This window comes from Mandrillus leucophaeus, unplaced genomic scaffold (assembly GCF_000951045.1).
Source record: "Mandrillus leucophaeus isolate KB7577 unplaced genomic scaffold, Mleu.le_1.0 Scaffold19, whole genome shotgun sequence".
Classification (NCBI taxonomy): domain Eukaryota; kingdom Metazoa; phylum Chordata; class Mammalia; order Primates; family Cercopithecidae; genus Mandrillus; species Mandrillus leucophaeus.
In genome coordinates this window covers 6,745,200-6,758,914 of record NW_012101920.1, presented here as the reverse complement: position 1 = coordinate 6,758,914, position 13,715 = coordinate 6,745,200, and the positions used below count along the sequence as shown (strand labels likewise).

Genomic DNA, 13,715 nt, shown 5'->3' with positions numbered 1-13,715 from the left:
GAATCACAGGTGCTAATCAGCTGGCCTTCCAATACGCGGGCTCTGTGTAGCAGGGTGGCCTTATCAGTCCTTATAGGAGAGAGCCTTTGCGAGCTGTGGTTGGAGCCATGTGAGCACAGAGGACAGAGGGGTGGAGATGAGCGGGGCCACCAGCCCTGTGATGTGGGTGGCCTGGAGAAGCTGCACAAGGCAAGGAAGGGATCCTCCCCTAGAGCCCCCAGAAGGAACCCATCTTGCCCACACTTGCATTTACCTGCTGAGACTGGTGTTGGACTTCAGAGCCACAGAGCTATCATCCGTTTGTATTGTTTTGATAATTTGTTTGGTAATTTGTTAAAGCAGTGATAGGAAAGAATACATCTTTGTTGGCAAAGTGATTTTCTTTCTCTTTCTTTCTTTTCTTTTTTTTTTTTTAGAGACAGGGTCTTGCGTCGTTGCCCAGGCTGGAGGGCAGTGGTGTGAGCATGGCTTACTGCAGTCTTGACCTCCTGGGCTGGAGCAATCCTCCGCCCTGAGCCTCCCGAGTGGTTGGGACTATAGATGGATGCCACCACAGCTGGCTATTTTTTGTAGAGACGGGGCCTCCCTCTATAGCCTAGGCTGGTCTGGAGCTCTTAGGCTCAAGCTATCCTCCCACTTTTGCCTCCCAAAGTACTGAGATTACAGGCAAGTTAGTGCTCCCGGCCTCCTCAGAGTGCTTCTCTCATCCTGCTAAGGAGCTGGGACACAGCCGTCTGGGGGCCGGCTCAGGAGGAGTTGCAGCCTTCTTGGCTCCAGGTTGATCACAAGGCAGAAAAAGGTCTGAGGTGCAAACCTGCCCTGCCACTATGTGGGAAGCTATTATCTGCTTATCAGCTCTGGGGCCTGCGGTTGGTCCCAGGAAGCACCCAAGGGGAGCAGGGGGCTATCGAGAAAGGTCCTGGTGAGAGGACAGCAGCAGCCCCACCCCCAAACTAACCCTCTAGTGCCAATAGCTTCTTCCTCCTCACCTAGCCTAGCTTGAAATTTATGTTCATTTTACTTTTCAAGGGAGAAGGCAGGTCAGCAGGGTTGGTGGCCTTTTTCAGACAAGGCTTCCTGACCCCTGGCAGATGTCCTGGGGCCCCCAGATGGACCTCAGTGCGTCTGTGTGGCCCAGAGTGCGTGTAGGGATTCTGTGTATTTTCTTTTCTGGCAGGTGGATCCATTTTTCCAGGTGTCTCAGAGGGCTCTGTGGTCTCCCAAATCAAAAACCAACTGAATTTCTTCATTTGTATTTAAAGCCTCTTTTATGCTGGACTCTTGAAGGCTGGGGTTCAATGCTGAACACCCACACAAAGGCTGCCCTTAGGGGTGTTAATTTAGGACAGGAAGGAGGGGGTTGCCATTCACATCCATACATAGTAACAGGCCCAGGGTCAGGGTGGTGCCCAGGGAACCCAGCCCATCCCGAGGGGTGCAGACAAGATTTTGTGGTGAGTGAGCTGAGAGCTCTGGGCCCAGTGGGTGCCCATGAGGCCAGGCTGGTCCGGAGAGGTTGCTCTGGGCTGTGAGACCTGCAGGGGCAGAGGCCTGTGCTGTGGGGTTTCCTGGAAGCTTTGGGGAGAGGGGAGGAGGCTGTGGGGGCTGAAGCAGGGGAGGGGAGCGAGGGTGGTGAGTCAGGCCTTCTCTTGAGAGCCTTGAATTTGAACTTCATGCCAAGCATGTTCAGAAGTCTTTGCAGAGATTCAAGCTGGGGTGTGCGGTGCAGGTGATAAGATCATTCTGGCTGCTCTAAGAAAGGTGAGGAACAGGGTAGGTGCCGAGGGGTGCTCAGAGCCTGGAGACTCCCTAGAGGATTTTTACAGATCATCCAGGCAGGAAGTGCAGCAAACTCCATCCCGGCGAAGACTTCCGTGTCTTGGAGCTCCATCGGGTGCACGCACCTGGGTAACGAGGGGGAGAGGAACTAGGCCTCGCAGGTTTAGAATTCAATCTGATTTTCCCCACCACCTCCTCATCAAAGCCCCACCAAGTCTCCATTTACACAGCTCCCAGGACGGGGCTCTCACTGTTTCCCGTGGCAGAAAGTCATTGCTGGGAACCTGCCTCCTTCCCGCGGATTGCTCGTGGCCCTGTTTGAAGTTCTTCTAAAACCTGCCTGGAAGTTAAGAAAAAAGTAAAAATAAAAAATACCGAGGCCCGGCCCCACCCTAGGCTTAGGCCAGAGTCCCTGAGTGTGAGTGTGAGTATGTGTGCCTGTGTGCCTGCCCCTTTGAATCGCTCGTTCCCCTCTGCCCCCCCACCCCCGTGATGGGCTGGAGCCCTGCCGTGGGGCCACACAAGTTGAATCTCGGCAGCCTTGTGTGTGCCGGAGCGGGGGCACATGCTCTGGCACGCTACCCCACGCGGAGCTCGCTTTCCTGCCCACCAGCCCCCTTCCCCGGGGCTTCACGTGCTCTTCAGATGGTGCAGTTTGGGGTTGAGAAACTGGGTCCCTGCACTTCCTTCTCCCCACCCACGTTTGGACCCAGCTCCCTGGTAAGCAGCCGCCTTTACCAGATGACCCGTGGGGGCGGGAGCTGAGCCTGAGCACCAGTCCTGACTTGTCTGCGGCCCAGGCAGGGGGTTGAGGAGGTGGATGAATCCACGGTGCTGGCATCTGGGCTGTCTCCTGCTCACGTTCTGTTGCTTTGGGGTGGGTGGGGCAGGCTTGGAGGGACAGGGGAGCTGGGAGTCTCTCTTTTGTTTCCTTTCCTTGCTTTCCTGCTAATAAGTCCTAAGGATACACGGGAGCTCCGGCCACTTTCTGCTGGGACAGCCATCATCAAAGAGCCCTGGAAGTACAGAGCAGGGTCTGGGATTCTTGGTGGCAGGGCCAGTGCCCACGCCTCACTGGCACACCATAACTAGCTTCATGAGCTGTGCTCAGCCTTGGTCTGTTTGGCCTTGGGTTTGAACTAAGTTATGCCAAATGTCGTGGCTTTAAGACAGGGTTGGGGAAAGTAGCACTCAGGCCACTCCTTGCCCCTCCTGTGCTCATGACAGACATTGCTAATAGATCATGGCCCCTCCTGTGCTCATGACAGACATTGCTAATAGATCATGAGACTTCCTTCTGACGGAGCCTGCATGCAGCTTCAGAATCCTCCTTGACTCAGGACACCAAGGAGTCAGCAATGTCTCTGGCTCCAGCTAGCAGCTTCACCCGACACTTCCTTGAGCTGAGGGGATGTTCCTTCTCCTCCACCCTGCCTTCTGCCTCTCCATAGGGAAGAGGGAGGAGAGTCGTGGAGGGGCGTGGCTACCTGTGGCCCTGGGCATTGCTGCAGCCACAAAGGCCATCTTAGGTTTCTGCTTGGCGTCTGTGTGTTCTCGAGGGCAGGCTGTAGAGTCCAGCTGTTTGGACTCTTCCCTGATGGTTCCTTGACCTTGACCTTCTCATGTTGAGGACACCCTGGCCCTGGGCAGAGCTGGTTCTCTCTCTCCCAGCCCTGCTACTCCCCCACTGAGGGTGGGGACCAGGGGCCTCCGGGCTCCCCCTGGCTGCCTCCATCCACTCTGAGCACCCCCTTGCAGCATTGAGCCTTGGGGGCTGGTTCCAGCCACGCTGATCTTCCCTCTGCCCACGCAGTCTGCTGACCCAGGCCCCAGCTTTCTCATTCCTTGTGGGGCTCAGTGCCTGCTTCCGATCCTCTGTCCCATGCTGCTCCAGCGGCCTCAGGCATGGAGGGCGCCTCGTCCCCGCTGCTCGGCATCCTCATCCAGGAATGCCTCGCCCTTGGATGCCTCCCCACCCTCCTATCTCACTTCCTTTTGGCTCTTATCCACACGTCACCTCCTCAGAAGAGCGCCTGCCGGCACCCCCTGCAGCATGCCCACTCGCTGCAGCTCTCCTGCCTTGTCTTCCTCTGTAGCCCTCATCTCCGTGTAAGTCATGTGCACTCACTTACCTATGACCCGCCTCTCGTTCTGGAAAAGCCCCTGAGTGGCAGGCCTTTGCTGTCTTACACCCGGGACTCATCTCATGCCTGTACACTAGGAAGCAGCCCCTAGCAATGGCTGAATGAATGACTCCACCAGGCATGCAGGCCGTGAGGGCAGGGCACCCAGGGCAAGCGCTCCCACCTCACAGCCTGGAGGCCCCCTGCCCCGCCCCAGCCTTCACAGAGGTCACTTCGCAGAGAGTCTCGAGTGTCTCCTCAGGACCAGGTCTAAACACACGTGATTCGGTTATAATCAATTAAATGTAATTTCCTCATTGGTGTGCATATCTTTCCACATTGCTTTTCTGAACTGTAGATAAATTTTATATCTATATAAATAGATACATTCAAAAATGGCATTTTGGAGGCCAAGGCGGGCGGATCACCTGAGGTCAGAAGTTTGTGACCAGCCTGGCCAACATAGTGAAACCCCATCTTTACTAAATATACAAAAATTAGCCGGGCGTGGTGATGAGTGCCTATAGTCCCAGCTACTCGGGAGGCTGAGGCAGGAGAATCGCTTGAACCCAGGAGGCGGAGGTTGCAGTGAGCCAAGATTGCACCACTGTGCTCCAGCCTGGTCAACAGAGCAAGACTGTTGTCTCAAAAACAAAAACAAAAACAAAAAAAATTGCTGATGAAAACAAAAGCAGCCTGCTTTTCAGTCCCCAGCAGGGAGCATGGTGCTCCTGTCTCAGCCTGAGCCTTGGGGGCCAGTTCCTGACTCCTGTACTCTCCATGCTGTTCTCCCCTCTCCTGCCTCCTTCCTCCTCAACACTCTTCTTTCTCCTTCTTTCTACTTTCCACTCTCGCTTGCTGTCTCTAGCCCATTTCATTCCAGAATTGTTCTCAGTCATGGGGTAGCTAAGGCGGCTACACACTGAAGGTTTCCAGGGCCAACAGAATGTCCAGTCTGTGTCTGAGGAGGTGTCCTGATTTGCAGTTTGTGGTCCATGGGAGGCTAGCTTACTGCACCACTCCTGTCCCACCCATTTTACAGATGAGGAAAGTGAGGCTCAGGGAAGGGAGTTCAGCGATGCCCTTCTTATCTTACCATTTCTCATTATCCTAGAAATCATGCAGATAGAATTCTTGTGAATCAGAGAAAAGTCAAAAATTGAGTGATGTTCCACTCTTTGATATATACCCTAATGGCATGTAGTGGGTGTGGAGGAAACAGCCATGCATTCAAATAGTTAACAGGTGTGTGTGTGTGAATGGAGAATGTGTGTAGTTTTAAATTTCCCTAACAAGTGGGCTAGAAGAAGAATAAAATATGAAACTGACATGAACGCTCAAGGTTACCCCAGGAGGTACAGGAGCTCTCTTCATTTTGCAAACCAGGAGTCCAAGATCTAGGAGAGCTGGGGTTGGACTCCATAGCTGGAGCAGTCCCCAGGACCTGGTCTTGACTCACAGGTTAGACTCCACTCAGAGGCTGACTGTGCTCCAGGGTCTGCACCTCTAAGGGTGACACCTGAGCTCAAGCTGACCACCATTTTCTATGTGGGATGAGCCTTCACAGGGCGGCCAGTTGGGATGGGTTGAGGGTTGGCTGCAGATATCAGAAACCGAAGTCAAATGCGCTTCAACCAGTACAAAATTCATCAGCCCACAGAGCCGAGGTTGGGTGGACATTAGGGTTGGTGGATCCAGGAGCTCAACAGTGTCCTCTGAGCCCCAGCTCCTTCTGCCCCCACCCCACCATCTTCAGTGCTACTTCCTCTCAAGGCCACAGCTGCAGTTGGCCATGGGGACAGCCAGGGGAGCTTCATTATTTTTTGCTCCCTGGCAGTAGGAGGAAGAGAATGAATGTCTCCCCATGGGTCTTTCTTAGGAACGGGGGGACTGTTTCCGGAAGTCCCGATCTCTTTCAGTTTGTGCCGGGTCACTTGCCCTTCCCTGAACCACTTCCTGACTCCTGGACAGGATGTGCACTGATGAGCTTAGCTTTGGGGATCCAATAGTGACTTTACAAAACCTCTTTGAGGAGGTGACATTGGAACCAAAGCTTGAGCCAGACACAACAAAGACTGCAGGAAGGGGCATTGCAGGTCAAGGAAACGGCACACGCAAAGGCCCTGCGGTGGGAGTGAGCTTGGTGTTTGATCAATCAGTTGTCAGAGCACACTGGGCCCTGCTCTGAGTATGACAGAGAGCCCCTGGGAAGTTGTAGGTGGAAGAAAGACAGGTCATGACTAAGAAAAAAGCAATCCCTCTGCCGTGGGGTGGAAGGAAGGTTGCAGTGTGTCTGAGAGAGACAGACAGACAGACAGAAACTTCTGCAGTGTTTACAAGTGCTCAGGCCCTGACCCAAATGCTTACAAACTTACATAGTTCTGGAAACTCCCAGTGTGTAATTTTCACTGCTCAAAGAAACCTCAGGCGTGTTTTTCTCTGAAAGGTCATCAGGTTTTGACTCTTTGCTGTCTCATTGCTTATTACTGGTGGTGGTGATGGGGGCTTGTCCCAGGCCTTGTCCCCGCATCCTCTTGTCCCTGCAGAGGGATGAGTGTGTTGGGGCCTCACACGTCGAGGTCGTTCATAAGCAGATCTCTTTGAGCAGGGCCCCTGCAGTGGCACTGTGGGAGGTGGATGGGGTTTGAGTCCCTTATGGAATCCAGGCAGATGTCAGCATTTAAACAACACACGTGTATAAAAGAAACCAGTGTCCGCAGAAGGATCCAGAAAGTATTATGGGATAAGACTGCGTGAGAGAGGAATGGGGGCATTGGCACCTCCCTTAGTAGGGCATTTGCTGGGGGTAGAAATGAGTATTAAGGCAGTTAGACCCTTGAACTGGCTTTTGAATCAGGAAATTTACCCCTCAGCCATCTGTGCTTGGTTGCTGTTCACATCACCACCTAAGATGGAGGGAACTTTTGATGTGTGTGTGTTTCTTTCTCCTCACTGGGCTCTGCTTCTTCACTTCCTTGTCAACGCAGAGAACAGCAGCAGTGACCAGAGGCAGGCCTGTAAGAAGCACGAGCTGTATGTCAGCTTCCGAGACCTGGGCTGGCAGGTAAGGGGCTGGCTGGGTCTGTCTTGGGCATGGGGCCTCTGGCGTGGGCTCCCACGAGGCAGCGGGTCTGTGCTCGGTCCTATTTCTCATCTCTGCCAGTTAAGACTACAGTATCAAGTGGCCTCGCTGCAGAAGGGGACTTGGGCTAAGGATACAGGGAGGCCTCATGAAGTCCAAGAGCAGAAATGTGTTTGAGACTTGAACTCGAACCAGGAACCCAAACACTTTGAACTCTGAACCCCATTCTCTGCATGCACCTCATTCCCATCTGTCGGCTGGCTGCTTCTCAAGATGATGCCAGGCTGTGTATTTGAATCCAGATACCTGGGGAGCCATCTCCTCCTCTGCCCTCTGTCCTCATCCCATTCCCATTCCCACGGGAGGGATGGATCTGCCCAACTTGGTTCAGGCCATTGTTCCTGGACCAGTCAACTGTCTTAGGGATGTGATCATGTTACTAGCACATGGCTGCCCCCTCTGGAGCCATCTGCATGGAGTGAGGCAAAAGGCAGGGGATGAATCCTAGGAGAGGAGTGAAGGTCATCTGATCCACCATGTGTCGGCTGTGAGCTCTGGTGTGATTCTCATTCAGCAGTCGTGCAGCGTCTGCAGCATTCTGGGCCCTGTTCTGGTACCGGATCGGAGATGCAGCATTGAACATTGCAATGTATCTGCCCCGTGGGGCTCAAATATCCCTGGAGAGGGTATTGTCATGAGGTCATCAGGGCAAGTGGTGGTATTCTACCCTCAGGGAGCTTGTAGTTCAGTGGGAGAGTCTAGAATCTTCCCTGGGGATTATGCCCAGACACACTCAGGGCGTGCACACACACAGCCAGCTCTGAGCCCTCCTGTGAGCCTGCCCTCGGGACTGATGACCACATCCACCCGCTGCTGGGACAGAACCCAAACTCCAGGGGCCCCTGCTGGAAGATTCCATGCGCTTAAGCCTCACCGAGGAGTGTATTGATTATTGGGCAACGTTTCTGCGCCACCCAGACCCTAGAGGCAGGTATGGCACATGGATCCCTTCCTGACCAGTGTACAGACCTGTCTACACTGTCACTGAATTCTCATCCTGAGCCAGCATGGGTGACGCCATTAGGAGTTATTAGCCTCTCTGGCAGGTGGGCACACCAAGGCATGGAGGTTGGTTTAAGGTGAACTGCCAGTGTATGACCACCTAGTGGCGGGTAGAGCTGATGATTGCCTCACACCAGAGACTCCTTGCTGTGCCACCTTTTGTCCAGAAGACACAGCCATGGATGTCCATTTTACGATCAGCCAAGCTCTGTGGGGCTTTCCTTCATGTTTATTTTATGGTTTTTTTTGTTTTTGTTTTTTTTAGAAATGGGGTCTTGCTCTGTCACCCAGGCTGGGGTACAGTGGTGTGATCATAGCTCACTGCAGCTTTGAGCTGTCTTCCCACTCAGTCTCCCAAGTAGCTTGGACTGTAGGCCAAGACTATAGAATGGTCCTCCTTTCCATTCTTGTGGGACCATGAGAGGCCACCCATGTTTCCTGCCGCTGCCGGGCCCCCTGCTGCTCAGAAGGCATGGTCTGAGCCTTCATCCTCAGGTCGTGAGCCTGGCGTGGTGGCTTCTGGCCAGCATGGGGGTTGGGATGATGTGGCTCAGGCCTTCCGCATGGCTTCCCACACTCTCTTCTCTGCAGGACTGGATCATCGCGCCTGAAGGCTACGCCGCCTACTACTGTGAGGGGGAGTGTGCCTTCCCTCTGAACTCCTACATGAACGCCACCAACCACGCCATCGTGCAGACACTGGTGGGTGTCACGCTATCTTGGGGTGTGGTTACCTGGACCGGGCAGGCTGCAGGGCCCCCAGATCCTGCTGCCTCCAAGCTGGGGCCTGAGTAGATGTCAGCCCATTGCCATGTCATGACCTTCAGGAGCTCCTTGCCCCATTAAAAAAAAAAAAAAAGCAAAAGTTGTATTTTATGACTGGTTTGGTATAAAGAGGAGTATAATCTTTGACCCTGAAGTACATTTATTTCTCCTAATTTTAAAAGTAACTGAAAGTTTTATGGGCTCCTTTGAGGATGCTTGTAGTATTGTGGGTGCTGGTTACTGTACCTAACAGGGCACTGGGCCCTGCTTCATTTTCCTGTAGAGGAAACAGGTAAACAGATGAGAAATTTCAGCGAGGGGCAGACTGATCAGAAGCTGGCCAGCAGAATAATGGGATGGAGAGATGAGTGGGGACCCACGGGGCCATTTCGAGTAAAATTTCAGTGGGGTCACTGGGAAGATTCTGTGTGATAATGAGATGAACGTGCCCAGCACATGGCGACACTCAGTAGATGTTATTCCTGCTCTGCCAACAGCATCCATAGTGATAAGAGCTATAGGGATTGTGTTCTTTTGCTTAGAATCCAAGGTTCAAGGACCTTGGTTATGTAGCTCCCTGCCATGAACATCATCTGAACCTTTCCCGCCAGCTGATCATCCACCCTGCCTTGAATGCTTCTAGTGACAGAGAGCTCACTACTGGGACTACTCCCTCCTTTCATTTAGTAATCTGCCTCCTTTTCTTGCCCCTGTCCTGTGTGTTAAATCCTGGAGAAAAATCTCATCTATCCCTTTCATTTGGTTCTGCTCTTTGAGGGTAAGGGTTTTTGTTTCTTTGTTTGCTTTTTTAAGCATTGATTTTCCAAAGCCCTCTCCCCACTCCTCAATTGTAAACTCCAAAGCCCTACTTGGGATTGAAGGTCCTTAGGCTGGAAAGGGAAGAGTCCTCCCCAACGTGTTCCTTGGTCTGGATGTGCTATGCTGTGCCAGTATCCCCTGGAAGGTGCCAGGCATGTCTCCCCAGCCGCCAGGGGACACATCTCTATCCTTCTCCAACCGCTGCCTTCATGGCCCATGGAACAGGAGTGCCATCGTCCTGTGTGCACCTACTTCCATCAGTATTTCACCAGAGATCTGCAGGATCAAAGTGAATTCTCCAGGGACTGTGAAATGATGCAATTGTGGTCATTTTTAAAAGGGGACAACTGTCTTCTAGAGAGTGCTGATGAAATGCTTCCAGAGGAAATGAGCTGATGGCTGGAATTTACTTTAAAATCATTCAAGGTGGAGCAGGTAGGGAAGGGTATGGATGTGTAAGAGTTTGAAATTGTCCATCATAAAATGTGTAGAAAGCATGCTAGCCTGTGTCAGCGGCCACAGCCTGGACGCTGGGAACAGAGTGCCAGTCATTGATGCTCTTGCCTGGCACCTGCAGTTGCTGGAAACCCAGAAGTTTCACATTAAAAACAACAGGACAGTGGAATCTCTGGCCTATCTTGGACGTGGCAGATCTGCTAATTTACTGAGCTCGGTCGGCTGCCGTCAGCTTAGGTTGAGTGGCGGCCTCTTCCCTTAGTTTGCCTTAGTCCCCACTATTCCCTATTGTGTTACCCTTGGTCTGCTTTGCTCATCAGTGGCACTCATGTGGCACCCATAGGCATTTGAGTTTGTGTGTCCCTGGCCCACATCCTCTGTAAGGTACAGAGAAGCCCATGAGCAAGATGGAGCACTTCTGGTGGCTCCAAGTCAGGGACACTATCCAGCATTCTGCAGTGCACAGGGCAGTTCCCCAACAGAGAATTACCTGGTCCTGAATGTCGGATCTGGCCCCTTCCTTCTCAACTGCATAGTGTGAAAACCTCTATGCTTTGGTTCGCTTGTCTGCAAAACAGGGGTAATCCCAGAACTGAGTTGTCCAGGTAAAGTGCTTAGAACAGGGAGTGCTTGGCTTGGGGAGTGTCACCTGCGGTCATTTATTATGCCCAGACAGGATGTTTCTTTATAGAAACGTGGAGGCCAGTTAGAAGGACTCACCGCTTCTCACCACTGCCCATGTTTTGGTGTGTGTTTCAGGTCCACTTCATCAACCCGGAAACGGTGCCCAAGCCCTGCTGTGCGCCCACACAGCTCAATGCCATCTCCGTCCTCTACTTCGATGACAGCTCCAACGTCATCCTGAAGAAATACAGAAACATGGTGGTTCGGGCCTGTGGCTGCCACTAGCCCCTCCGGGAATTCAGACCCTTTGGGGCCAAGTTTTTCTGGATCCTCCATTGCTCGCCTTGGCCAGGAACCAGCAGATCAACTGCCTTTTGTGAGACCTTTCCTTCCCTATCCCCAACTTTAAAGGTGCAAGAGTATTAGGAAACGTGAGCAGCATATGGCTTTTGATCAATTTTTCATCCAATGAACAAGATCCTACAAGCTGTACAGGCAAAACCTAGCAGGGAAAAAAAAAACACGCATAAAGAAAAATGGCCGGGCCAGGTCATTGGCTGGGAAGTCTCAGCCATGCACGGACTCGCTTCCAGAGGTAATTATGAGGGCCCGCCAGCCAGGCCACCCAGCCGTGGGAGGAAGGGGGCGTGGCAAGGGGTGGGCACATTGGTGTCTGTGCGAAAGGAAAATTGACCCGGAAGTTCCTGTAATAAATGTCACAATAAAACGAATGAATGAAAATGGTTAGGATGTTACAGATATATTTTCCTAAACAATTTATCCCCATTTCTCGGTTTATCCTGATGCATAAACAGAAGCTGTGTCATGTGGAGGGCGGGGAGGTCCCTCTCCATTCCCTACAGGTTTCATTCTGAGGCTTGCAGATGTCCAGTGTTTACCAAGGTTTGCCCAAATCCAAGATCTAGTGGGAGGGGAAAGAGCAAATGTCTGCTCGCAGGAGGGTTGTGTGTTGACCTTTGGAGGAAAAATATGTTCTGTTGTTCGGTTGGATTTGCAGTGGCAGAAATGAAACTAGGTGTGTGAAACACCCGCAGACATTTGGAATTGGCTTTTCAGCTCGCCCCAGTGGTAGTAAATCCATGTGAAATTGCAGAGGGTACAAGGACAGCAAGTAGGATGGAACTTGCAACTCGACCCTGTTGTTAAAAAGCACCAATGGGCCAGGCGCGGTGGCTCACGCCTGTAATCCCAGCCCTTTGGGAGGCTGAGATGGGCGGATCATTTGAGGTCAGGAGTTCGAGACCAGCCTGGCCAACATGGTGAAACCCCATCTCTACTAAAAATACAAAAATTAGCTGGGCATGGTGGCACACGCCTGTAATCCCAGCTACTCTGGAGGCTGGGGCAGGAGAATCGCTTGAACCCAGGAGGCGGAGGTTGCAGTGAGCCGAGATCACCCCACTGCACTCCAGCTTGGGTGACAAAGCGAGACTCCATCTCAAAAGAAAAAAAAAAGGACGCACCAATGAAGCCTAGTTCTCCACGGGAGTGGGGTGAGCAGGGGTACTGCACATCCTCCCAGTGGACCCTCTGGTCTTTGTCTGCAGCGGCATTCCAAGGCTGGGCCCTGGCAAGGGTACCCGTGGCTGTCTCTTCATTTGCAGACCCTGATCAGAAGTCTCTGCAAACAAATTTGCTCCTTGAAGTAAGGGGGAGATGGCATAATAGGAGGTCTGATGGGTGCAGGATGTGCTGGACTCACATTGCAAACAGAAGCCTTGTTGAGGGTAACATCCTAACCAAGTGTCCCGATTTGGAGGTGGCATTTCTGACATGGCTCTTGGTGTAAGCCCGCCTTGCCTTGGCTGGTGAGTCCCATAAATAGGACGCAGTCAGCCTACGGCCACAAACACAAGGCCTGGGGGAGGGCTACACTGTCTACAAACGTTTTCCGCATCTGTAAAGGAAGCAAGGTGATCCGAGACTGTGGCCATGTGGAACCCGGTCTTGTGGGGGACTGTTTCTCCATCTTGACTCAGACGGTTCCTGGAAACACCGGGGCTCTGTTTTTATTTTCCTTGATGTTTTTCTTCTTTAGTAGCTTGGGCTGCAGCCTCCACTCTCTAGTCACTGGGGAGGAGTATTTTTTGTTATGTTTGGTTTCATTTGCCGGCAGAGCTGGGGCTTTTTGTGTGATCCCTCTTGGTGCAGGTTTTCTCACCACTTACTGACCCAACCAGCCTCTGGTTAGCATCATTTGTACATTTAAACCTGTAAATAGTTGTTACAAAGCAAAGAGATTATTTATTTGCATCCAAAGCTCTTTTGAACCCCCCACCCCTTAATCCCTCGTTCAGGATGGCGAGCTTGCTTTCCTTCAACCTGTTTGTTTTCTTATTTAAGACTATTTATTAATGGTTGGACCAATGTACTCATGGCTGTTGCGTCGAACAGTCTTTAGTGAAAATTCTGTATAAATAGACAAAATAAAAAGGGTTTGACTTTGCAATAAAAGGAGACGTTTGGTTCTGGTTCTTTGGCCTGTGTCTGTCTGTGTGTGTTGTGTTTTTCTCTCAGTTTCTGAACACTGAAGTTCTCTCACACTGCTGAGAGCTCCCTCCCTTCGCCTCCACCGTGAACACACTGTTTAGCATTCAGGCCTTGGGGGGAAGTGGGCGCTCGTCAATATTTGGTGCAGCTGTGTGGGGCTCTGGGCAGGAGAGATGGAACCAAACAACACATGTGAATTTGGTAGAGGCTCCACTACAAAGGTCCTTGATTGAATTACAGTGCAGCTGTCAGCAGCTGTTTCAAAGAGGCAGGGGGTAAATTAGCTGTGTTTACTGCTAACATAGTTGAAAGATTTAGTCATCCCAATAAAATAGAGGCAGCACAGAGAGAAAAAGGGCACGAGGTGCACACCCAAAACTTTAAAGCAGTGCCGGCCCCGGAGCTGACACTGTCCAGTGCAAATGATTGGGGCAGTGGGGAGCAGCTGCTGGAGCGCGGCTGTGGATGTGGACGGCTCCCAGCAGGCCTGGCAA

The 13,715-nt window shown here is 52.1% G+C and overlaps 1 protein-coding gene across 1 annotated transcript in view; it reads left to right on the top strand.

Moving 5' to 3' along the window:
- Window positions 1-13,203, top strand: part of BMP7 (bone morphogenetic protein 7) — a 75,944-nt gene extending 62,741 nt beyond the window's left edge. The window contains exons 5-7 of the mRNA XM_011978147.1: window positions 6,890-6,966; window positions 8,638-8,748; window positions 10,846-13,203. Of these exons, the coding sequence (XP_011833537.1) occupies window positions 6,890-6,966; window positions 8,638-8,748; window positions 10,846-10,995 (338 nt within the window). The 3' untranslated portion in view covers window positions 10,996-13,203. The remainder of the gene's footprint in view (window positions 1-6,889; window positions 6,967-8,637; window positions 8,749-10,845) is intronic.
- The last annotated feature ends 512 nt before the right edge of the window (window positions 13,204-13,715 follow it).